General features: G+C 37.6%; 1 protein-coding gene across 5 annotated transcripts in view; it reads right to left on the bottom strand.

Annotated features, from left to right (window-relative positions):
* The window catches only part of FBXL17 (F-box and leucine rich repeat protein 17), a 536693-nt gene that overhangs the window by 376195 nt on the left and 132937 nt on the right, over positions 1-27561 (bottom strand). For 4 of the 5 annotated variants that reach the window (XM_017527156.2, XM_037737994.1, XM_017527158.2 and 1 more), the window contains one exon: positions 4553-4660. In XM_017527156.2, coding sequence (XP_017382645.1) covers positions 4553-4660 — 108 coding nt within the window. Of the gene's footprint in view, positions 1-3750; positions 3856-4552; positions 4661-27561 lie in introns of those variants that run through there. The other variant, XM_017527161.2, reaches the window with a different exon arrangement.

Genomic DNA, 27561 nt, shown 5'->3' with positions numbered 1-27561 from the left:
CAGTGTAACTAGAGATTTATCAATTTTATCTGTCTTATCAAATCACTAGTTTTTGGTTTCATAATTTCCTCTCTTCTTTTTGCCTTCCATTTCATTGATTTCCTCTTTGATCTTTACTATTTCCTTTCTTTTGCTTACTTTGGGTTTAATTTGCTCTTCTTTCTCAAATTTCACAAAACAAAAGTTGAAGTCATAATTTGAAATCTTTCTTTTTTCTCATATTGGTATTTGTTTCATTATTTTTATCTAAGTAGTACTTTAGTAGCATCACTCTGAATCTGATACAATGTGTTTTCACTTTTCATTCATTTCAAAATACTTCCTAATTTCTCTTTTGATTTTGTCTTTACTCACAGGTTATTTAGATGAATGCATAAGAGGAGTCACCCACAGATCTCTGGGATTCTCTATGCAGTTCTTTCCATTCCAGTGTTCTGTCCTCTGAAATCTGGCTGTTTTGGTCTCCCTGGTCTTTCTGTTCTGTTTCATCAACTCAGACAGTCTGCTATGCATTACCTGAGTTAGCCCCTTCCTGTGCTGCAGTATGGAAACTCTTTCAATGCAGTAAACTGAGACAATCATAGCACTCCTCTTGCCTTTTTCCCATATCGTGGGGGACCAATGTCCTTAGTTGCCTGATATCCAGTGTCTTAAAAACCACTGTTTCATATATTTTGTCTGTTTTTTTTTTAATTTTTTTTCAGGAAAGAGAGTAAATTTGGCCCCTGGCTGGGTGCAGTGGCTTACACCTGTAATCCCAGCCCTATGAGAGGCCAACGCACGTGGATCACCAGGTCAGGAGTTCAAGACCAGCCTGGATAAGATAGTGAAAACCTGTCTCTACTAAAAATACAAAAATTAGCCAGATGTGGTGGGAGGTGCCTGTAATCCCAGCTACTCAGGAGGCTGAGGCAATAAATTGCTTGAACACAGGTGGTGGAGATAGCACTGAGCCAAGATTGTGCCACAGCACTCCAGCCTGGGTGACACAGTGAGATTCCATCTCAAAAAAAAAAAAAAAAATGGCCTGTTACTCCACGTAAGCTGGAAGAAGTTCAGTTTCATTTTGCTTATATCATTATAAACCCATTTGATTTATTTTAATTCTTTGCAGAATCTTCCTTTTCAATGCTCAAAGTATCCCAGCTTAAGTCAGTGGGAGCTATTTCACGTTGGCTTTTGGGTCCTTTGACATGTTCCTTCTAGTCTCTTTAGTGGCAAATGACATGCGGACCCCACAGTCTAAATACTGAAGGTAACTATATATTTGCATTTTCTGAACTTGTTTTTAAAAGTGGAAAAGAGAGCAAGATAGAGGGATTTTATATTTATATAACAGGTACACTACAATGAAAAGAACACCCTTGTGTTAGAGGAGACCCAATTCTACCACATACAAGTGACTAATACTCTTAACTGTTACATATAGGCCTCAAAAATTCTTATCTTTGCTTCTTAAATATGGACCTCTAAGTTTCCAAACATTGTCCCATAAATCTGACTTTATCTTATCAACCAGTGTGCATGCAGTCTGGTAATTCTGGACTCTCATTTACACAGTCATAGCAGCTTAAAAAGAAGGCTTCTTATCCTAATATTGCTTGATATTAGCAGAATCTAAGTAACAATGGTGTGCCATCAGTAAATAATATAAAGTAAAACAGAATTCAGTCAAGCCTGAATAAATCAAAATAAAATTAAATCCAAGGGACCACAGGAGGATACCAATGTCCTTCCATCTATTCCCAATCATCAGTTCTCCTGCCCTTGATTTAACAATCTAAGATATCACAAATCCCCAATTTTCCCTTCTAACCTACTAAATTAGACTTGATATTTCTTAGTTTCCATGAGAGCCCCTCATAGTCCCTTCCAGGCCAATGATTCATAAATTCATAAATTCTTCAGAGTGTAAGAACTCCAAATCTGACAACAGATCATCTAATACAGGCACATAATTTCAAAGACAGAGAACTAAGATACAGAGATTTTATGCTCCTTGCCTCTCTTAGTAAACTTAAAAAGCCAGAGATGTAGTGACATCATGTGTTAGATTTTTCTAAATCATGTAAAAACACATTTAGGTTGATAGCTCTCAACACTCTATATCTCACATCTTCCTGATTATTTATTTTATTATGTACTACGATGATAAGGAAAACACAACTTTTTAAGGGGTGTTTATATAATTACAAACATTTTTGTGAATGTCTTAGTAACTGGTATGAAAACACTATAAGAATACAAATCTCATAAAATAAAACGCATGAATTTTATTAAAAACTGAGTTCTACCCTTTTCAAGAGATAAACCAATTAAAACAGCTTTGCAGAACCTATGCATGTATAAAATATCTTCTTGCCTTTACTTGAATCCAGAAAACTAAGCAACACTAGTCGCTTAGTTGTACAACAGTTTTCTCATCAAAGCAAAGGCTCTATTAAAGAACAAAGATGTTCCTCAAAACTTTGTGGACTAACTCTGAATCCAATAGATTCTGATTGTTGACAGACCAAACCAGCAATCCTTGCCCATAATCTTCAGAAGAACCATCTCAGCAAATTGAGCTTTCCAATACAGACATTTGCTGTAGCTGTGTTTTATCCCAGAGAATAATTGTGATCTTTTAAGTACCAGTGTACCATAATTTTTGGCCAGCTCAAAATGCTCAGGGAAGCACTCGCTGATCTAATAAGTCTTGTTTTGTCGTTAATGAGTACAATTTCAAGTGATCATAAAAAGCCCACATATGGCCATCACAACACTTGTTGTGCACAATCTGTTCAACCAAAGGCATTTTTACTCTACACCATAAACAGCATTAAATGTGAGTAGAAAAACTCATCTACCAAGATGTTCAGGCCAAGGTTATAGAAAATGAATTAAAAATTATAGTTACATATGGTCTTGGTTACACTAAGATGTTCTGATAGAGCAATAACTGAGAATAACAGGCCTATCCTCTCCTCTAGCTTTAGGCTCTGATCTTCAAAATAAAATTAAAGCTAACCGGTCCTTTAAGACACAGTACAACCGCAGGCTCTCTTTTAGATACACTATACTAGAATAGTGATCTGATTTCTCAAAATCAAATTTTGTACTAATTTTCTAGCAATTTAGATACTATGGCATCTGGGTTTTGTTGCTGTTGTTGTTGTTGTTTTGAAACGGAGTCGCACTCTGTCACTCAGGCTGGAGTGCCGTGGCACAATCCTGGCTCACTGCAACCTCTACCTCCCAGGTTCAAACAATTTTCCCATCTCAGCCTCCCAAGTAGCTGGGATTACAGGCACACGCCACTACACCCAGCTAATTTTTGTACTTTAGTAGAGATGGGGTTTCACTGCATTGGCCAGGCTGGTCTCAAACTCCTGGCCTCATGTGATCGGACTGCTTTAGCCTCCCAAAGTGCTGGGATTACAGGCATGAGCCACCATGCCCTGCTGACATTTGTTTTAATATTAATAGTTAATATTTACTTAGCATTTACTGTAGTCTCTACTCTCATTCAATCATCTTATATATATATTACCTTATTTAATACCCTAAAAAATAATTTCCCCACTTAGTTAAGTGATAGACCCAATAATCCAACTTGAGGTTATAATGGCATCCAGGGTCCTATTCACTGTGTGGCCCTACCATAGTCCTAGGTAACTCATAAATATTTGCTCATTTCCTAGGGAGTAAAGAAAGACATTATATCCCATTAAAGTGTAAGCTCAAAGAGATCTGAAGACATCAAACTGAAAGAGACCTGGGATTTTACCTGTTTTTTTTCATCATTGTGTTGCCAATATAGCAGCTTTCTAATAGTTGTGAAATGAAGGAAGTTTGAAGAAAAAGGTTGCTTAGCTATAAGCTGGAAAAGGCAAGACTCACACTCACTTTCCTAGGTACTATAGGATAGAACTGAAGGGCATACAGCAACAAATTTCAGATAATACATGGGTAAATTTTATAGTAGCTATTTTTTTCCATTACACAGATGTGAGAGTTGGCTTCTAATTATTTTAAAGCTCTGGAAAGCAGTAGAGATGACACATCTGTGAGAGATTACAAAAGAACTGGCAGTTTGATCATTTCTAAAAATATGAAATTTCATATAATTGTTATATTAGTGAACTCTCTGAATGACAATGTAAGTTTATGTCATATATTCACCTCTCTTTTCACTTTACATATTCAACTTGATCATATGCACTGACCATATTCACTTTTTAAAGCCAAATACTCATAGGATCTAGTGATATATGAGCACTTAAAATTCAATCAATCAAAATATCTTCTAAGCACAAAGTATTACATTTAAATGATTCTTATCATATATATTTCTTTGATATATATTTCATAGCCATTGGCAATGAAAAAGCAAAAAGCTTCTCATTTAAATGAGTATTCCATTTCAGAAACTATAAGTTTGGTATTGCTTTCTTCAACTCATTTTAACTTTATCAAATGCTAGTATACTTCTCTAATGATCTGACTATCCCTTATTCAAGTGAATTCAACAATTTAGGGCTCACCAAGGAAAAGTAGCCATAGTACCTACCTTGGTTAGGTGAATGACTCCTTTAGAAGTGACTGAACAACCCATGAAGCCTACATATTGAAGCTCAGGGCAGTGTTCAGCAAATGCTTTCACCGACTGATCTGTTACCTAGGAAGAGACATGGATAAAGTTATTCAAGGTGATAGTTCAATGAACGCAAGGATTTGGCTCCTGAAAATCCCCTCGGCCCCGCCTTACATCACTACTATTTCCCTCTCTGTTAGATGGTTTGAGTCAGCGTACAAACATGCTATAATATTCCTGTGTTTTTAAAAGTCCTTTCTTGACCCTACATCCACTTCTCATCACCCCATGTTTCTACACTTCTTCATAGAAAATGACTCAGTGATGTTGACACTGGCTACCTCTACTTCTTTACCTTCTACCCTCCCTCTGTCAAAATACATACATTTTTATATATGTATACACACACATACACACACACACACACACACACACACACATACATATATATTTGTTTGGTTGGTTTTTGTGGTTTTCTTTGTTTTATTTTTATTTTATTTTATTTTTATTATTTTGAGACAGAGTCTCACTGTGTTGCCCAGGATGGAGTGTAGTGTGGCACAATCTCGGCTCACTACAATCTCTGCCTCTCAAGTTCAAGTGATTCTCCTGCCTCAGGCTCCCAAGTAGCTGGGACTACAGGCATGCACCACCATGCCCAGCTAATTTATTTTTTTGAGACAGAGTCTTGCTCTGTCACCAGGCACCAGGCTGGAGTACAGTGGCACGATCTCAGCCCACTGCAACCTCTGCCACCCGGGTTCAAGCAATGCTCCTGTCGCAGCCTCCCAAGTAGCTGGGACTACAGGCGCACACCACCACGCCCAGCTAATTTTTGTACTTTTTAGTAGAGATGGGGTTTCCCCATATTGGCCAGGATGGTCTCGATCTCTTGACCTCATGATCTGCCCTCTTCAGCCTCCCAAAGTGCTGGGATTACAGGCGTGAGCCACCGTGCCTGGCCTTTTTTTTTTTGTATTTTTAGTGAAGACGGGGTTTCACCATGTTGGCCAGGCTGGTCTCAAACTCCTGACCTTAAGTGATCCAGCCTCCTCGGCCTCCCAAAGTGCTGAGATTAGAGGCGTAAGCAAACACACCCAGCCAATATATATATTTTTATTGACGTTTAATTCACTTACCATAAAATTTACCCTTTCAAAGTGTACAGTTCAGTATATTCACAAGGTTATACACCATTATCGATATCTAATTCCAGAATATGTTCACCACCCTCCAAAAACCCCATGCCCATTAACAGTCATTTCCCTATTTCCACTGCCACCAAGTCTGACAATCTGGATTTTCCTATTCTAAACACTTTATATAAAAATAACTACACAATTTGTGACCATTTGTGACTGGCTTCTTTCACTTAGCATAGTTTTCAAAGTTCATCTATGTTATAACAGGTGTTGGAATTTCCTTACTTTTCAAGGCTGAAAATACTCCACTGTATGGATATACGACATTTTTATGGGTTGAATTTTGTCTTAATAGTCCTATTTTCAAATCTTAACCCTCAGCACCTCACAATGTGATCTTATTTGGAAACAGGGCTGCTATAGTTGTAAATAACTAAGTTAGAATGAAGTTGTACTGTAGTGGAGTAGGCTACCAGTCCAACATAACTGATGGAACATAGATGCACACACAGGGAGAATGCCATGTGAAGACTGAGTTATGCAGCCCCAAGCCAAGGAACACCAGATTGCCAAAAAAGTACCAGAAGTTAGGCGAGAGGCCTGGAACACATCCTTTCCCAGCACCTTCAGAAGGAACATGGCCCTGACAACACTTTGATCTTGGATTTCCAGGCCCTAGAACTGTGATACAATAAATTTCTATTGTTTAAGCCACTCAGTTTGTGGTACTTGGTTATAACAGCCCTAATAAGCTAATATACACATTTTCCACTGCCTCTTGATCTCACAGTAATCAAGTTTTTGTCCCTCTCAATCACTGTCACCATTCTATTAATTAAATGGTCAATCTGAGTTTTCATCCCAGCATTTCAGCAACATCAACTGACTCCAGTTGATGAGTCTTCTGGAAACAATTCATTAAGTTGCTTCTTGTGTATCACACTATTCTAGCTTTCCTCCTTCCTTGCTGTTGGCTCTTGGTCACTTGGTTGAGTCTATCTCATCTCAGTCCTCAGCTCATTTCTCTTTTCCATCTTACTTCATTCCCTAGCTGATCAAATCTAATCTTATGGCTCCTAAATAACTCTCCTAGACCCTCTCTGTCTCTGAGCACACTTTGATTTTCTTCATAACACTTATCACTACTGATCACATTACCCACTTACTCACATATTAGTTTGTCGGTCTTCCCCTTTGAAGATAACTCTTCCCTCCTTCTCCCCTAGAATAACCAACCATTCTGGTTTGCCTCAGACAGTTTCAGTCTTAGCACTGAAAGTCCTATGACCCAGAAAACTACTTAGTTCCCCATCGGCAGCTAGAATAATCCCTGGTACTTAGTAGCAAATACTGAAAGAAGTAAATAAATTTTTTTTCCTTCTATGTACTCCATCATACTTTTTACTTCTACTTTATTTTATTTATTTTTAGACAAAGGGTGTATTTGTATTATTTTAATATACTGATTTTTTAAATATCATTGTACTAGTGGCTTTATTTTCTGATATTGTTCATGTGTTTTATGAAGACTTTTTTTAAAAAGTTGGAGGAGGCACATTTTTTACACCAGTGACTCAACTTTGATCTGTACCATGATTAATTTTCTATACCAACTTGACTATACCATGAGGTGCCCAAATATTTGGTTAAACATTATTCTGGGTATTTCTGTGAGAGTTTCTGAATAATATTAACAACTGAATCAGTAGATTGAGTGAAGCAGATTGCTTTCTTCAATGGAGAGAAACTTTATCCAGTCTGTCAAAGGCCTGAATAGAACAAAAAGTCAGGGTAAGGGAGAATTAGTGCTCTCTCTGCCTATCTTCCAGGTAGGACATTAGTCTTCTCCTGCCTTTGACTAAGACCTGCATTGGAATTTTCACCATTGGCTCTCCCAGTTCTCAGGTCTTCAAACTTGGACTAGAATTTACACCATTAGTTTTTGTACTTCTCAGGCCTTCAGACTTGGGCTGAGACTATACCACTGGCTCTCCCGGAACACTAGATTGCCAAATGGAGATCTTGGAACTTCTCAGTCTCCATAATCATGGAAGCCAATTCCTAACATCAATCTCTAGAAAAATATATCAATAGACATATAGACAATATCCTAATGGTTCTGTTTCTGTGGAGAACCCTGAAAAAAACCTTGAGTATTACAATCCTGAGTTTTATTATATTGAAAACTCAGAGCTGAAAGGAGTAAGGCCCAAGGAACTGTATTTTCAGTGGGTCCCCCACTGACTCATAAGCATGTGAAAGCTTGAGTCCCCAGTGCTGCCAAGAAGTTACACTGACAGTGTTTGGTTTTTCTAAGCAGCCCTGCTTCACATGAATGGCAGAATAAAATTCCTTTTTTATCTCCCCACCTCCAAAAAATTTCCATTTATAGAATTATCTTCTTGTAATTGTGCTTAAATATTCAAGGTTTCCCAAATATGTAGCTTATTTAAAAAAGTCCAAATATTCTCCATCATATTCTTAATTTCAGATTCATTTTCTTCACAGTCCAGATGAAATCAACAAGTTTAACATCTTTGTTAGTTTTTCAAACAGCTGCAACTTACATCTCTTTGGCATTAGCTTTAGTATGGGTCACTCTTTTTGTATCTTCCTTATCTATGCTGAACAGATATTGGAAAAAGAGGTATGTGCATAGCATTAATGCTAAAACAATCATAAGAACATTTTCCTAAAATAATGAAACCAACAACATCTATGGTACCTGTGATAAAAGATTAATTCTCCCCTCAAAAGTAAAGTATGCTTAAGCATATTAAGACTATTGATAAATTAAAAATAGGCTTCCTGATACTTAGCATTCTAAAGGCATTATGTTAAATAAAGAATATTTAAGGCACTAAAATCACTGGAAGATTCAATGAAACTCAATCACTATTAAAAACAAAAAAGGGTAACAGAGGTTAAGTACATGGTCAGTTGGTTAAACACCCTGCTCAATTTCAGTCTAACATTAAGTTTTCCCTATATCTATCTTTGAGGAGAGGAGAAGAACTCAGATAAGGATTAAGGGCAGAAGAAAACTCAGGTCCAAGAGGCCAGAGCATTCAGAGAGGAAAAATGGGGTTTAAAAATGTGCTTCTTGGGTCTTTCTCTTTCAGCTCAAGCAATTAGAATAAGATAGCTCAGAGGAACGTCTAACATCAACAGGGTCCTGGAAAGCAAGGCAAGAGTGTGTCGTGAGGATGCAGAAACACTGTTAGTAGGCTTGGGTATGTTTTAGGAGACTAATAAAAGGGCCTTGAAGATTTGGGTGGCACCCAGCTCCACTTCCAAAAGATAGATCAGTTTGGATTTGGGGCAGAAGGTCTGGCAGAAACAGACTACAGATTACAGGAAGCAGGTACTGGTGGGTATCAGCTTCTCTGGGACCCTGGAGTCTGACTGCCTAGCTTCAAATCCCAGCTGGACCACTTACTAGCTGTGTGATTTTGAACAAGTCATTTCTCTTCTCTATACATTTTGTTCATTCTATAATATAGAGAAAATTACAGTACCTACCACACAGGGTAAAATGTGAAGGTAAAATAAGATAATGCATGAAAAATGTTTTGAACAATGTATGATATATTGTCATTATTCAATAGATTTTAACTATTATCATAATCACTCCAGGTTCCCCTTTCTTCTGTATTCTGATTGTTAGGACTAAAGGGCTGAAATGTGTAAGAGATTATTCAAAAGGGGTGTAGTTAAAGCATTCTAATTTCTTCTCCTGGTTATCACAAGAGATCCTGATCTTAATTTGGGGGTCTTCAGTTATAACATAAACTATGAGATGGCTGTGTGTAAGGAGACATAGGTGAAAGTTTGTTATTGACTCCATATGGTGGAAAGAATCCCATTTTTTCAAGGCTCTTAACCTAGATGCACAATAGAATCACCAAACAAGATTTCTGATTTAATTTGTTGGATAGAGCTCTGCATCAAATAAAATTTTATTTTAAGAGCTCCTCAAGAGATTCTAATGAAGAAATTCTAATGCCTTCCATTGAAAGTGTGGTTCTCATACCAGCAGCAATGACATCACTTTGGAATTTGTTAAAAATGCGAAATCTGTAGATTGCTTTTAGCAGTATGGTCATTTTCACAATATTAATTCTACCAATCTATGAGCATGGGATGTGCCTCCATTTAATCTCCATTAAAATACCACCACCATTCTTCACAGACTAGGAAAAACAATCCTAAAATTCATATGGAACCAAAAAAGAGCCTGCATAGCCAAAGCAAGACTAAGCAAAAAGAACAAATCTGGGGTCATTACATTATGAGTTCAAACTATCCTATAGGGCCACAGTCACCAAAACAGCATGGTGCTGGTATAAAAACAGGCATATAGACCAATGGAACAGAACAAAGAACCCAGAAATAAACTCAAATACATATAGCCAAGTGATCTTAGACAAAGCCAACAAAAACATAAAGTGAAAAAAGGACACCCTATTCAACAAATGGTGCTGGGATAACTGGCTAGCCACTTGTAGGAGAATCAAACTGGATCCTCATCTCTCACCTTACAAAAAAAAATCAACTCAAGATGCATCATGGACTTAAATCTAAGCCCTGAAACTATAAAAATTCTAGAAGATAACATCAGAAAAACCTTTCTAGACACTGGGTTAGGCAAAGACTTCATTACCAAGGACCCAAAAGCAAATGCAACAAAAACAAAGATAAATAGGTAGGACTTAATTAAACTAAAGAGCTTCTGCACAACAAAAGGAACAGTCAGCAAAATAGACAGACAACCCAAAGAGTGGGAGAAAATCTTCACAATCTATGCATCTGACAAAGAACTAATATCTAGAATATACAAACAACTCAAAAAATCAACAAGAAAAAACAATCCCATCAAAAAATGGGCTAAGGTCATGAATAGTCAGTTCTCAAAAGAAGATATTCAAATGGTCAGCAAATACATGAAAAAAATGCTCAACATCACTCATGATCAGGAAAATGCAAATCAAAACCACAATGCTTACTCCTGCAAGTAAGTAATAATCAAAAAATTAAAAAGTAATAGACGGTGGCATGGATGTGGTGAAAAGAGAACACTTTTACACTGCTAATGGAAATGTAAACTAGTAAAACCACTGAGAAAACCAGTGAGGAGATTCCTTAAAGAACTAAAAGTAGAACTACCATTTGATCCAGTAATCTCACTACTGGATATCTACCCACAGGAAAAGAAGTCATTATATGAAAAAGATACTTGCACATGCATGTTTATGCCAGCACAATTTGCAACTGCAAAAATATGAAACCAGCCCAAATACCCATCAATCAACAAAGGTATAAAGACACTGTGGTATATATACATGATGAAATACTACTCAGCCATAAAAATGAATGAATTAATGGCATTCACAGCAACCTGAATAGGACTGAAGACTATTATTCTAAGTGAAGTAATTCAGGGATGGAAAACCAAACATCACATGTTCTCACTCATGAGTGGGAGCTAAGCTATGAGGATCCAAAGGCATAAGAACAATACAATAAATTTTGAGGACTCTGAGGAAAGGGTAGGAGGGGGGTGAGAGATAAAATATTGCAAATTGGGTTCAGTGTATACTGCTCAGGTGATTGGTGCACCAAGATCTCACAAATCACCACTGAAGAACTCTATCATGTAATGAAATACCACCTGTTCCCCAGAAACCAATGGAAATATTTCTTCTTAAAACAAAGCAAAATCTAAAGGCATAAGAACAATACAATGGTATTTGGGGACTTGGGGGAAAAGGTAGGAGGGGGCAAGGGATAAAAGACTACAAATAGGGTGCAGGGCATACTGCTCGGATGATGGGTGCACCAAAAACTCACAAATCACTACTAAAGAACTTACTCATGTAACCAAATACCACCTGCACTCCAATAACTTACAGAAAAAAAAAATTTTTTAAGCAAAATAGTAGGTCCTGGCACAGACCTATTGAAACTTAATCAGCTTTTAGCAAAATCCTCAGGTGTTTCTTATACACCTTAAAGCTTGAGAAATACTGCTCATGAGATAAGGACTATGTCATCTTCTTGCGGTGAGATGAAGCAAAAACCAAATGGCTGTGTCATAACCCAAGCACTATGCATAATTTTTTAAACTGCTTTATTGAGGTACAATTTACATATCATGAAATTCATTCATTTTGAGTATAGTTAATTAAGCTTTAATAAGTTTACAGTTATATAATCATCACCACAATCCAGTTTTGAACACTTTCATGACACCACCCCAAAAATTCCCTCTATCCTCTATGCTCATGTGCAGTTAATCACAGTTCTCACCCACAGGCAACTACTGGTCTGCTTCCTATCTCTATACTTTTGCCTTTTCTAGAAACTTCATATAAATAGAATTGTACCATAAGTAGTCTTTTGTCTCTAGCTTCTTTCACTAGTGTAATGTTTCGAGGTTTATCCATGTTATTCCATGTATCAGTAGTAGCAGTAACGGCACGATTCACCATTACCCTTGGTGATCTACTAGCAAAATTTTTGCTTCCTGTTTTCATGACATCACATTCTGCTGGCCTAGAGTTCTTAGTTCTAGAAGAAGGAACGCTGCCACCAGGAGACACAACAACGATTCCATTAAACTGGAAGTTAAGATTACCATCTGAACACTTTGGGCTCTTCCTACCTTTAAGTCAACAGGCTAAGAAGGAAGTTATACTGTTGGCTGGGGTGACTGACTGGGACTATCAAAATGAAATCGGTCTACTACTCTATAACGGAGGTAGGAAGAGTATGCATGGAATACAGGAGATCTCTTCAGGCATCTCATAGTATTACCATGCCCTGTGATTAAGGTAAATGGGAAAATACAACAGCCCAATCCAGGCAGGACTACAAATGGTCCAGACCCCACAGGGATGAAGGTTTGAGTCACTTCAACAGGAAAAAAAAAAAACCATGATTTGCTGAGGTGCTTGTTGGAGGCAATGGGAATACCCAATGGGTAGTAGAAGAAGGTAGTCATCAATACCAGCTGCTACCACATGACCACCTGCAGAAATTAGGACTGCAACTTTCATGAGTATTTATTTATTCCTTCTTTTGTTAAAAAACGTGTTTGTACATGTATACAATTATAATAAGAAAATATCTTCATTTTATTTCCTTTTCCTTTATCATGAGACATAAGATTTATTGACTTCACATCAGCATTTAAGTATGGTTAACTTTATGAAATCATATTTGGGTTGGGGATTGGTGAGTTTCCGGTTGTATGAAGGATAATTGTATTATGTTAGGTATAATTATGACCTTATTATTGTCTTTATTTGAAGATTATGTATCATCTCAGGAGATGTGTATGGATTCAAGTTGACAAGGGGTAGACTTGTGATGATTAATACTGAATGTCAACTTGATTGACGGATGCAAAGTATTGATCCTGGGTGTGTCTGTGAGGGTGTTGCCAAAGGAGATTAACATTTGAGTCAGTGGGCTTGGAAAGGCAGACCCACCCTTACTCTGATGGGCCCAATCTAATCAGCTGCCAGTGAATATAAACCAGGCAGAAAAACATAAGAGATGAGACAGGCCTACCCTCCTAGCCTACATCTTTCTCTCATGCTGGATGCTTCCTACCCCCAAACATCAGTTTTGGGACTTGAATTGGCTATCTTTGCTCCTTGGCTTGTAGACAGCCTATTGTGGGACCTTGTGATCATGTAAGTTAATACTTAATAAACTCCCATATATACATATACATATATATATATATATATATATATATATATATATATGCTATTAGTCGGTCTCTCTAGGGATCCCTGACTAAAATATATATATAAATATATATATATATATATATGCTATTAGTCAGTCTCTCTAGGGATCCCTGACTAATACAGTAGTTTATTCATTTTATTACTGAGTAGAATTCCACTGTATGGATATACTACATCTTGTGTATCTATTCACCAGTTGATAAATATTTGAACTGTTTCCAATTTGGGGCTTTAACAAATAATGCTGCTGTCATCATTCACACATAAGTATTGTATGGATATAAGTTTTCATTTCTCTTGAGTAAATATCTAGGAGTAGAACTTGTGAGTCACACAAATGTATGTGTAATTTTTCACCCATTTTTAAAATTGGGTTATTTGTCTTATTAAGTTGTAGGAGTTCTTTATATATTCTGAAGACACACCCTTATCAGATATTTGTTTCACAATTGTTTTCTTGCATTCTTTGCCTTGTCTTTAATTTTCTTAATGGTGTTCTTAGCTCTGACATTTAAGTCTACGATGTTCTCAGAGTTCATCTTTATTTATGGTGTGAAATAAAAGCAAAGGTTCATCTGTGCATAGGTATATCCAATTTTGCCAGCACCATTGGTTGAAAAGACTATACACTACGGAGGAATTTTAAAACTCCTGCATGGAACATCTTGAAGAATCATACATACTCATGGGCTATGGGAAAACCAGGCAATAGGTGAGAATTAGTATGCAGACAGAAATGTGATTCAGGATTTGCAAAAAAGCATCGGAAAATTAGGGAACAATGAGATCAGCTTGCAAAGCAGATTTGGATCTTTCAGTCAGTCAATGCTATGATAGTGACAAACAGAAAGATAACCCTCAGATTCAACATGATTCACATGGCAGAGGTAAAGAAAAATCATCTCCTTAAGCTGGCATTCTAAAAGTCAAGCTACACTTTTATAACTGCATGAAAAGAAAGTAGGTGCATTTAGTGTTACACCAGGAAAAGCATTGGGGATAAAGGATGGCTATTGTAGCAGACTCAAAAGGACCATTAAAAGCCTGAATAATATCAACATACATCAAGATCCTAGTAAAGCTTCAGTTTAGAAGTCTTAAGCTGCTAAACCTAAGGCAAATGAAAACCAGAGACCCAGGGTGCAAAAGGGAAAAGAACGAGAATGTTGGTTCTCATAAGCTCTTGAGGACTGCACTCAATCAGAAATCTTTTGATGGTAGATTCCTGTGAGATCAAATGTAGGGACAAAAGAGAAGCCCCTGCAGGAGGCAGAAATAATAGGCTTAGAAAATGCAGAGTTGGGGGATAACAGTAATAGCGACTGTGGCAGAAATGGCCATATATGACTAAGAAACTCTTGGCTAGAAGAATAAAGAAAAGACAGGCAGTACAGGGTCACCAATTTTGCTTGGAGAATTACCGTTTATAAATGTGATTTGGGACTGTGGATTACTCTACTTCTAAACTTGGAGATTCAGTTTCTAGGCAGCTCACACTCAGCTGAGATTTGGGTACTAGCAGCCACAGGGTTGAAGAGATAATAGACAATAAAAATAGCTACATTGCCGGGCGCAGTGGCTCACGCCTGTAATCCTAGCACTTTGGGAGGCCGAGGCAGGCGGATCACCAGGTCAAGAGATCGAGACCATCCTGGCCAACATGGTGAAAACCCATCTCTATGAAACATACAAAAATTAGCTGGGCGTGGTGACATGCACCTGTAGTCCCAGCTACTCGGGAAGCTGTGGCAGGAGAATTGCTTCAATCCAGGAGGTGGAGGTTGCAGTGAGCCGAGATCGTGCTACCGCACTCCAGTCTGGCACCTGGCAATGGAGCAAGACGCTGTCTCAAAAAAACAAAAAAAAGCTACATTTACTAAGGCCTTACCATGTGCCCAGCTAAGTCCTCTCTATCCATCATCTGGGAGTCTCATAATAGTATTGAGAGGGATAATTATTCTCATTTAATAGGTGATTAAAATAAGCATATTAGAGATTGACTTCCTCCTCCAAATCAAACAAGTAGCAGGTGGCAAAACTGGGTTTTAAATATTGGTATTTTAGGTTTTAAAACCTGTGCTTTTTATGTTACACCAATTAGGATATGATTCCTTTCACGGAACTAAACTCACTCAAATGCAAGAGTAAATTCAAGGCCTTCCTTTTACCTCCAGATAAGTAGAGTGGTAGAAATCAAGGCACAATGGGTCTACTTTCTAAGGAACTTTCTAAGAGAAGCATTACCACTTGATTACTGTTTTCATCTCCTGCAGATAGAATCGCTTTGGTACTGATGCTATGATAGTCTTGTATATCCTGAGAACCCCTCCAAAAGATGGAAGCATGGTATAGGGTCAGGGAAATCTTATTCAGAGGTGTTGAAGAAGCTCCATTAATGGTAGTAAATTATAAAACTATAAAAGCAGTAACTGAAATCCAAGGAAGCAGTTTTATCTAGAAAGGATTAAAATTAACAAAGAAAAAAAAAATAAGGACAGGAAAAGCTTTTATGTAAATTTCAAGATTCTAAATAAAAAGATGCAATGTAGCCTTATTTTAAGATTTGATGTTTTCATCGACTATGGGAAAAGAGATCTATCTTTATCAGAATAAAACTGATTCAAATAAGAGGAATTTTGTAATCTGTGCTGAAAAGATATTTTGGGAATAATTGCTGGCATATCTGGGAAGGAAAGGAATTTGCAGTACTAATTCTAAAAAGATGGAACAATCTTTGGACATTTTAATACTGCCGGCACTATAGAGTTATTCTGTGTAATCCTACATGCATATACCAAACAATATAACAGTATTTTTTGACTTTAATTAGAAACTAAAAACAGCAAACAAAAAAACATTTTCCCTAGACTTTACCCTAGACAACTCATTCAGAGCCTGAAAATATGTACTTGTAATCCTTCTCTTAATGATTCTTTTGGAATCAATCCAGAAAGTCTCATGACTAAATCTAATAACAATGATTGTACAACAATGGCTAGTATAATAATGGGTTATACTAGTATCTACAGTACTAGTACGAAGTATATTCAAGGCCATCTACAGCACTAGTATAACCCATTGTTACTGCCCATTTCTACTGCCCCCACCATGGTCAAAGATATGTCATTCTTTTACTGGATATTTGGAATAACCTACACAATGGACCTCCTTTTGCCATTCTTGATGCCACCAATCTATTTTCCACTCATCAAGCCAGAGTAATCTTTTAAGAAGCACAAATCAAATCATGTCAATCTGCTATTCAAAATCCTCCAGTGGTACTCTTAAAATAAAATCCAAACTCCTTTCATAACCTATAAGGCCCTGCATGACCTGATCCTTATCTCGTCCAACTCATTTCATCCCACTATCCCCTCTCCTTGCTCACTTTGTGATCTCTCCATTTATGCTGTTCACTACTTCACTACTCTACCCCTAGAGTTCGGTACAGCATCCCACATACAACAGAAGCTCCAGAAATTAAAATGAATAAATGAAGTACTATTTTGATGCATGTCAATGGCTTGCTGGTTCAATACTGAAGAAATATATTTTTCAATGCCAAGAAAAACTGAACTATTGATTTTATTGGCTTCATGTGGCACACGGAAGTAGTAGCTAAGAATTAGATAAATGGCATCACAAAGCTAAGGACAGAATTTTCAAAGAAATCAATAGCAGTACTTTGACTCTTCAATATGTCTGAAGTAAACTGAAAAACCAATGTGGGATTAGCTTGGCATAGTGGCTCATGCCTGTAGTCCCAGCTACTTGGGAAGCTGAGGTGGCAGAATCACTTGAGCCCAGAGTTCAAGTCTGCAGTTAGCTAGGTTCATACCACTGCACTCCAGACAAATAGGCCGGGTGTGGTGGCTCACGCCTATAATCCTACCACTTTGGGAGGCTGAGGCAGGTGGGTCATTTGAGGCCAGGAGTTTGAAACCAGCCTGGCTAACAAGGTGAAATTCTGTCTCTACTAAAAATACAAAACATTAGCTGGGTGTGGTGGAAGGGCGCTTGTAATCCCAGCTACTTGGGAGGCTGAGACAGGAGAATTGCTTGAGCCTGGGAAGCAGAGGCTGCAGTGATCACGCCATTGTACTCCAGCCTGGGTGACAGGGCAAGACACCCTCTCTGAACTCTAGCCTGGGTGACAGCGTGAGACTCTGTCTCAAAACAAACAATCAAACAAAAACAAAAAGCAAACAAACAGAAAACAATAACAATGTGGAAGAATTACCAGGGGCGAACAACTAATCTTACTCAAGACCTCAGGACCAATTCAAGACCTTCTTTCCACCCTCAATGAAAAAGGGCAAAACAAAGACCTACAGCATAGCAAGGCTACTTTCTGGGTTATTTTCCAGGGGAAATACCAATCTTTGATTAATTTTTTCATCTCTTGCAGGCCGAGTGGTCAGTGGGCTCATAGGGTACCCTCATCTTCTGAATGCAAAATAAAGCCAGCATAAAGCAATTTCCCTAGGCTAGGCTCTGCCCTGATAAAACTTATACAGGAAGGGGAAATCATTTCCATTGTTCCAGTTCAGTGAGATTTACCAGTTTAGAACAGTCATACAGATTCTGGGCAGGAGCCTGTGGGACAATTTGGTTGTCTGACTATCCCCTCTGCCACATAGTGGGTGGTAACAAAAGAGAACAATGGTGGCCATCAGGACAAGTTATTGGTTTAGGGAAGCACAAGAGAATTTATTCCAATCCTGAACAGCTACTTCTGTCCACTGAATTGGCATTATCTTTGAAAATAATAAAGGCACATTTACAGTGTGTTTAATGAAGGGTTTATTTCACCCAAGTATACTCAGTCTCCTAAATCCCTCTAGTTCAACAAATATACAAGCACCTACTATATGCACAACACTTCATGTTAAGTGCTGATGCTGTACGAAGATGAGGTAGTCTCTGCCTCTAAGAGCAGAGGTAATAGGTTGTGATGTGAACAGGCCTAGCTCCCATAACTACCAGTGAGGTCTCCGGGAATATTTTAATCTGTAGACTGCATCCCAGTTCAGTTTCCCAAGGACTGCTGACTAGATCTGAAAGCAAGTTTAAAGAGAGAACAAGGTTATGGAACACCAAATGCCAGCAGAATGGTTGTGACTTTATACTGAAGGAGTCTATTTTATTAGTAATATAGAAACATATGAGCTTAATGGACTTTAATATCCCCTTGAGTTCCAACAGACTGCAGGTCCATGACTGATGGAGTCATTCATTAAGCACTTTAAGGGCAGGATAATAAAGAAAAAGTTGCACTTTAAAGTCCAGCAAGTATATACAAGACCAACTAAAGGGATATTTTGGCCTCAAGGAGGCTGGCCAGGAGGCTATGGATGAAATAAGCCCCATGTACCCAGAGGACAATAGTATACCACACCCAGGGAGCCTTAGTTAGGCTTAACCACATGCCAGTGTCACTAAACATCCATATCTGATGCTGTACAAAGAGTATATGAAGTACTGTGATAACAGAAATACCAAATGAAAGAAATTTATTTAAATTTCCTATTAGGGGCTTTAAAAATGGAATGCAAGAATATTTTTCCATTTGTTTACTCAAGACTTCAAAGTCCATGTGAAAATTATATCTTTTACAGGGTACAATATGTATACCTACTATTGATGCACCAGGAAGCCTTCTTATGTGAAATAGTAATACAAAAACAGAAAACATACTGGCACTTGTTACATAAAAGGAAACAGATAAATATGGCGAAAAAATACTTGGTATGGATTCACTTTATAAACCATTTCAATAAGACTTTCATCATTGTGCTCTTCATTTAATATAAACTTCATATCTAGTAAATTTTTAAAATAAATCTAAAATAAAGTACTTTTCTTTCAAACCACAGTCAGACAACAATATTTACTGAGTACATGTTTTGTGCTAAGTACTCTGCTATATACAATGATTGAGAAAGACAGGCTGCCCTCTTGGAGCTTACAATCTAGTAAGAAGGGCCCAAGTTAAATAAACATCAATTTCAAGTGAGGTCACTATATTAATATAGTCATTTATATTAGTCAATGAATTGTGACTTTTTAATTTTTATTTACTTATTTTTGGGGAACAGGGTCTCACTCTGTCACCCAGGCTGAAGTGCAGTGGTACGATCATGGCTTACTGCAGCCTTCACTTCCCAGGCTCCAGTAATCCTCCCACCTCAGTCTTCCCAGTAGCTTGGACCACAGGCATGTGCTACCATGCAAGGCTAATTTTCTCTTTTTTTGTATTTTTTTTAGAGACAGAGTTTCACCACGTTGCCCAGGCTAGTCTCAAACTCCTAAGCTCAAGCAATCCATCTGCCTCAGTCTCCCAAAGTTCTGGGACCCACTGCGCCCAGCCAAGCTGTTATTTTCTATATAAGCCATAATTCTACATGTGGTTAATGTGGAAATGAGCCAAACACATTACTAAAAATTATAGTAGATTAGTACAAATATTTTTCTCAAATATTTTGTTTTAATTACATGACATATCATTTCAGTAGAGAGCTATAACAAATACTACTTTTTAAATAAATATTGCTTTTACATATCATGAGAAAAACAAGATTTAAGAACTTATATGTGCTAATATAATTTTGACATTTTTTTTAGAGACAGTGTCACACTCTGTCACCCAGGATGCAGTACAGTAGCACGATCATACCTCACTGTAGGAGGCAGAGCAAGATGGCTGCGCAGAACCTGCCTCCAGTTATCCTCCCTGCAGGAACACCAAACTGAACAACTATCCACATAAAAACGCACCTTTGTAAGAACCAAAACTCAGGTGAGTGATCAGAATACCTGATTTTAACTTCATATCATTGAAAGAGGCACTAAAGACAGTTGAAAAGATACTCTTGAATTGCCACGACCATTCCCTGACAGTAGCCATGTGGCACAGAGAGAATCTATGTGCTTGGGGAAGGGACAGTGCAGTGACTCTGTGACCCTGCATCTGAACTCAGTGCTGCCCTGTCACTGTGGAAAGCAATACGAGGCAGAACTATGCTGGCGCCCATGGAGGGAGCATTTATACCAGCCCTAGCCAGAGGGGAATTCCCATCCCAACAAGTCAAAACCTTAGTTTTGGCAAGCCTGCCACTCTGGGCTAAAGTGCTCTGAAGTTCTAAATAAACTTGAAAGGCAGTCTAGGTCACAAAGAAGGCAATTCCTAAGTAAGTCCTGTGCAGGACTCAGAGCCAGTGAACTTGAGGTGCACAAGACGGAGTGAGGTATCAGTTGTTGGGGGTGGGGGGGCAAGAGAGTGCTTGCACCACCCCTTCCTGAACCGTAGGCAGCACAGCTCACAGCCCCAGGAGAGACTCCTTCCTTCTGCTAGAAGACAGGGAAGAGTAAAGAAGACTTTGTCTTGCAATTTCAGTACTGGCTAAGCCACAGTGAGGTAGGGGCAGCAGGCAGAGTCCTGAGGCCCATATTCCAGGACCTAGCTCCAGGAAAACATTTCTAGATACACCCTAAGGCACAAAAGAACCTGCCACCTTGAAGGGAAGGACCTAGGCCTGGAAGGATTCATCATCTGCTGACTAAAAAGAGCCCTCGGGGCCTGAATAATCAGAAGCAGAACTCAGGAACTGCTTGCTATGGGCCTTGAGTGAGACTCAGAAATGTGCTGGCTTCATGGGTGACTCAGAGATTCCTAGCTGTTGTGCCTACAGGGAAAGAACTCCTTCTGCTTGAGAAAAGAAGACAGAAGACTAAAGAGGACTTTACCTTACAGCTTAGGTACCAGCTGGGCCACAGTTGGGTAGAACAACAACTGGGCTATTGGCAACCCTGATTCCAGGTGTTGGCTCTTGGATGGTATTTCTATAACTACCCTGGGCCAGAGAGAAGCCAACTGCCCTGAAGGGTGAGTCCCAGGCCTGGCAGCACTCATCCCAAGCTGACTAAAAAGCCCTTGGTCCTTGAAAGAACATCGATGGTAGCCAGGCAGTATTCCCCGTGGGCCTGTAGTAGTGGCTGCCATGAGAAGAGACTCTTCTCTTGCGGAAAGGGGTGGGAAGAGTGGGAAAAACTTTTTCTTGTGGCTTGGGTACTAGCTCAACCACAGCAGAATAGAATACCAAGTAGATTCCTAAGGTTTCTGATTCCAGGTCCTAGTCCCCAGATGTCATCTTTGGACTCGCCCAGGACCATGGGGAACTTGCCACCCTGAAGGGAAGGACACAAGCCTGGATAGCTTGACCATCTACTGATTGTAGAGTACTAGGGCCTTGAATGAACATAGGCAGTAGCCAGATAGTGATTATATTGCAGCTCCTAGGCAAGATCCAGTGCTATTCTGGTTCAGGTCTGACCCAGCACAATCCCACTGGTGGTGGTCACAGGGTGCTTGTGTCACTCCACACCCAGCTCCAGGTATAGCTCAGCACAGGGTAGGGGAGAGGAGGGAGGGAGAGAGGGAGGGGGAGAGAGAGAGAGAGAGACTGACTGACTCCATTTGTTTGGGAGAAAGTTAAGAGAAGGGTTTCTGTCTGGTAATTCACAGAATTCTTCCAGATATTATCCAAGACCACCAAGGTAGTACCTCTATGCAAGAGCCACAGCATTACTGGAAAACCTTCCCAAGAAGGATAGGTACAAACAAGCTCAAACTGAAAAAGACTATAATAAATACCTCTGTAATGCCTAGACACCAGTGAACTTTCACAAGCATCCAAAAGACCATCCAGGAAAACGAGACCTTACCAAACTAAATACAGCACCAGTGATCAATCCTTAAGGGATAGAGATATGTGACCTTTCAAAGAGAATTCAAAATAGCTATTTTAAGGAAACTCAATGAAATTCAAAATAACACAGAGAAGGAATTTAGAATCCTATCAGATAAGTTTAACAAAGAGACTATAAAATATATATTTTTAAAAATCAAGCAGAAATTCTGGAGCTGAAAAATGCAACTGGCATACTGAAGAATGCATCTGAGTCTCTTAACCGAATTGATCAAGCAGAAGAAAGAATCAGTAAGCTTAAAGACAGGCTATTTGAAAATATATAGTCAGAGGAAACAAAGGAAAAAAGAATAATAAAAAAAAAAAACATGCCTACAAGATTTAGAAAACAGCCTCGAAAGGGCAAATCTAAGTTATTGCTTTTAAAAGAAGTAGAGAGAGAGAGCAGTAGAAAGTTTATTCAAAGGGATAATAACCGAATTTCTCAAACCTAGAGAAAGATAACAATATTCAAGCACAAAAAGGTTACAGAATACCAAGCAGATTTAACCCAAAGAAGAACTACCTCAATGAACAAGACATTTAATAATCAAATTCACAAGGTCAAAGATAAAGAAAGGCTCCTAAAAACTACAAAAGAAAAACAAAAACAAGTATCATACAATGGAGCTCCGATACATCCAGAGCAGACTTTTCAGTGGAGACTTTATCGGCCAGGAGAGAGTGGCATGATATATTTAAAGTACTGAAGAAAAAAAAATTTATCCTAGAACAGTTTATCTAACAAAAAATATCCTTTGAACATGAAGGAGAAATAAAGACTTTTCCAGACAAACAAAAGCTGAGGGATTTCATCAACACTAGATCTGTCTTACAAGAAATGCTAAAGACAGTTTATCAATCTGAAAGAGAAGGATGTTAATGAGCAATAAGACACCATCTCAAGGTACAAAACTCACTGGTCATAGTAAGTACACAGAAAAACACAGAATATCATAATATGGTAATTGTGGTGTGTAAACTACTCATATCTTGAGCAGAACAACTAAAAGATAAACTGATCAATAATAATAACTACAACAACTTTTCAAGACATAGATAGTACAATAAGATATGAATAGCTCACTGTAACCTGGAACTCCTGGACTCCACCAATCCTCCTGCCTCAGCTTCCCAAGTAGCTAGGACTAAAGGCAGGTGCCATCACGCCTGGCTGGTTGTTCTTGCTGTTGCTGTAGAGATAAGTTTTTGCTATGTTGCCTAGATTGGCTTCAAAGTCCTGGTCTCAAGTAATCCTCCCACCTCAGCCTCCTAAAGTGCTGAGATTGTAGGTGTGCGCCACTGTGCCTGGCCTATAACTCTGACTTTAAGTTAGCCCTATGTCATCATTTCATCAAGCAACTAGAAGCACAAAGCAGTGAAATATTTTAGCTTTGAATTATGAAAGATTTCAAAAACAAAGAATGAAAGTTGACAAAAATACTAAAATAAACCTCCATTTAACAATCTTCTAGCTTCAACAATTTCTAATTCATGGCTCATTTTTTTTTTGGCCAGCTTCATCTACCTCCAAAACATATTTAATTATTTCAATGTATCTATGAAAGATAAGTCCCTTTAAAAAATCATAACCGTAATACCCATATTATATTTAAAAAAATAATTCAGCAAAAATGTTCATGTGAAACTTAGTATGAAAAATGAACTAAGAATAGTTTTATGTAGCTAATAATATACCAAATGATTTTTAAATCTTATTAAAATTTTACCACAACTTTATAATAACTGATCCTTTGTCAACAAGGGCATTGGAATTCATAACTAATCATTTTCTAAATATTTAAAACTCTATTAGCATCCAATGAGAATCTGATAATTTGATTATTTGAACTTCTCTGATTTTTGTTCATTCTATCTTGCCTAGTACTGTATTTGGAAAAGACAGAGTGGCTGATAAGTTATGTGTTAAAGTATTGTGAAAAAGAAAGACATTGGTCTACAACTAATGACACAGAGATCTGTCCCTATTAAAAAGACCTACAATAAGTTAAGCTTGACTTAACCACTTTCCTTCAATTTACTCACCAAATTTCTTTGACTAATACTGCTTTCATTTATTGAAATTTAATATTGAGATAATCCAAATGAAACAGAAGAATTATTCGCTGACTGTTCCATCTTTAATTCATGAAAAAGGTAATTCAAATCGTAATCTACTAATGTAACAACCATAGGTGTGTATAATAGTGATGTTTACAAAGTACTTTCTGTCACACACATACATTTGCACATTAGCTTACTGAGATCAACAGGCAGGTACAATTTTAGTTTTACAAATGAAGAAAGAGAAAAGTTAAGCAATCTTCCCAAGATTGTACGTGAGCCCAGTAGGTATTTCATTTAAAAACAGCTAATCATTTGGTTAAGTATTTTAATTCTCTGAAAGTAATGAAATCCTCTTCCATTTTGTCAAACTTTATTTCATTTCCAAATAAGATATTTAAATTAACAGATATGGTTAAAGACTAAAAAAGAAATGTACAACAGTATTGCTAAAGGTTAAATTAAATCCACCATACAGATCACTTACCACAAGTTGATGGTGTGAATATATCATATGTTATATATGAAAACAGCAAAAACAAATAGTATATACAATTTGAAGTCTGAATCCTCTAATCATAAAGGATGAGATGAACTTATGTCTTAGAAGGGTAACATACAAAAACAGTGGAAGAGCTCTGAGTAGTGGCAGAGCTAGATAGTATTTCAAGAGGCATGCTAAAATTCATAAAACAAGGGAAAAGCCAGCTATGATAAAGGCAATGTATTTAGATTTTCAAACTGTCTTTGGTCTTTTTCTTACTTACATAACTTTGCTTTCTGTGTTTTCACTCTTCAACCTCTTCCTGAATACCTTTTCCTCTCCATGCCCTTTGTTGTCCTCACCCCTTTCCTGCATTTCCATTTGTCACCTTACCTCCTTTTACTAGTTCTCTTTCCTCATATTTCTTCTGAATCCTTTTGCCAATTGTCATAACCTTTCTTAACTGACTGGTCATAATATGGAATGAAAGCATAAATTTTATATTAATTTAAAATCAATAATATTAAACTTTAATTTATCTCAAAAGAAAATTAAAGTTTATGCAACCCTATGAAATCACTGGAATGTGTCTAGGTTGCAATCCAGCTCAACTTCTTACTAGCTATGTGACCTTGAGGAAGTTATTTTCTGAAAAGTGTAAAAATGAGATACGAACATACGGGGGTTCTTGTGACAATTCCTTCAGAAGACCTGTGGGCTGTGCATATACTATATGACGTGCTTAACAAGGGCTAGCCGCTATTCAACATATAAATACTTCCTTTCTCCACTTATATGGAGCTGGCATTTTCAATATTATTATACACTAACTTTTATTTCTATCATTGTACTAGAATATAAATCATTAAATGAAAAACTTCATTATGGTATGTTGCACCTAACCTCTCCAAACCATTAGAAATAGAAATGAAAATAGATAAATTCTATACTTAATCACCAGGCTGAAGTTATATATTAGGGGAAAAAATGCAAGTTAAACAAAACTTCCAGTTAGGAAAATACCAGTAACAAGTTTAACTGTGTATAACAGGTTTACCTGTACTTTGTAATATATTTAAAATTACAGGTAATTTTTAGAAGTATCCAAATAACTGTTTGATACTTGAATATGGCAGCGTATTCTACTGTTTTTAAAGTCTCTGGAAAGCACAACAATGTGTATATACTCAAAATTAGGCTTTGTAATGGTCTTAAAGATATGAAATCTTGAGTAATAAGTAAAATAATGAAATTTCTTATTTGTAACGAAAACACATCAAGAAAGTTTCCACTAAGGTATTTAACCTATATACATATGAATAGACTTGATTTAAATGTACAATATTCCATAACAACAAAGAACATACCCATCCCTGGAAGTCTGATAGACACTATGCAAAAAGAAAATGCACAAGAGCAAGAGAACGACCTTCAAAAAGTCACCTGTGTTTGTGAAAATATTTAAGACTAGACTTTAATATTTTAACAGTAGAAAATGCTTCCCAAGACGAATAAAATCTAACCAAGGTTTAAAGCCCTAATAATCTGTGTTTTAATCATAAATGAAAGGCAATAATTACTTGTGAAAAAAAAAACAAACATCTGATATATGAATATAGAACATTTCTTACATATTCATGTTAACATTCTTTAAACAAGAAAACCTATCATCAAAAAACAAAATCTAAAATTAGGTTATACATTTTTCATCATGTCAGACAAATAAATTCACAGCTCACTAAATGTTCTTTCTTACATTTCAAGCAGCTTATAAAATCCCACCTTCTTTAAATAAGTTCCTCCAATAATGGGAAATAAGACGGAGAATCCAACCATCCATCCTAATCCAGCCCTCTTGGTACAAACACTTAACCTCTACAAAGGAAGCTATGCTAGTAGCAGGAAAGCAAAGAAGACATTTTCTTTGGGAGAGAGAAAAAAGCAAGTATATTATACAAATCTGTTTAACTTTTTTAAATTAGAAGGTCAGAAAGGGCAGACCTCGCATTGTACAACACCAAGACACAGATTCACCTCTCCAAGTAGACGGGTCAAAGGAGGTTTTGGGGTATTTTCATAATAACTCTTCTACTCAAGTCCAAGTTAACAAGTATCAGTAGCACAGGGCCTGACAGAAAGTAAGTACTCAATAAACGTTTATCGAACACATGAATGTGTTAAATCAATCCAGTGCTTTTATTTGGACCACATTGCCTCACAATGTCTGTCTCTCCCACACACGGTTTCTTCAGTTCCGGCCCTTTCCCTCATCCAACCTCTTGTACTTAATTTTAATTCCTATAGTTATATCTAACTACATACCCTACATATTTCTAACTACATATCCTGTAGTTATTTCTAACCACAGGAATTAAAATCAAGTACAAGAGGTTGGATAAGGAAGAGGTGCCATATACCTTGAGTCTTTCTTTACTCTCCCAGTACACATCTCTCCCTCCTTCTCATATTTTCCAAATATACACATTAGAAATTGTTAAACACAAGAGGCCGGGTATGGTGACTCACAACTGTAATCCCAACACTTTGGGAGGCCAAGTTGGGAAGATCACTTGAGCCCAGGAATTCAAGACCAGCCTGGGCAACATAGTGAGACCTGTCTCAAAAATAAATAAGTAAATAAGCAAGCAAGCTGGGCATGGTTGTGCACATCTATAGCCCCAGGTGCTCAGGAGTCTGAGGTGGAAGGATCACTTGAACTCAGGAGGTTGAGGCTACAGTAAGCATGATCATGTCATTGCACTCCAGCCTAGCTGACCCTGTCTCAAAA

Source organism: Cebus imitator, unplaced genomic scaffold (genome assembly GCF_001604975.1).
Source record: "Cebus imitator isolate Cc_AM_T3 unplaced genomic scaffold, Cebus_imitator-1.0 Scaffold46, whole genome shotgun sequence".
Lineage (NCBI taxonomy): Eukaryota > Metazoa > Chordata > Mammalia > Primates > Cebidae > Cebus > Cebus imitator.
Note: the sequence above shows the minus strand (reverse complement) of the source record. Positions and strands in the feature narration are given on the sequence as shown.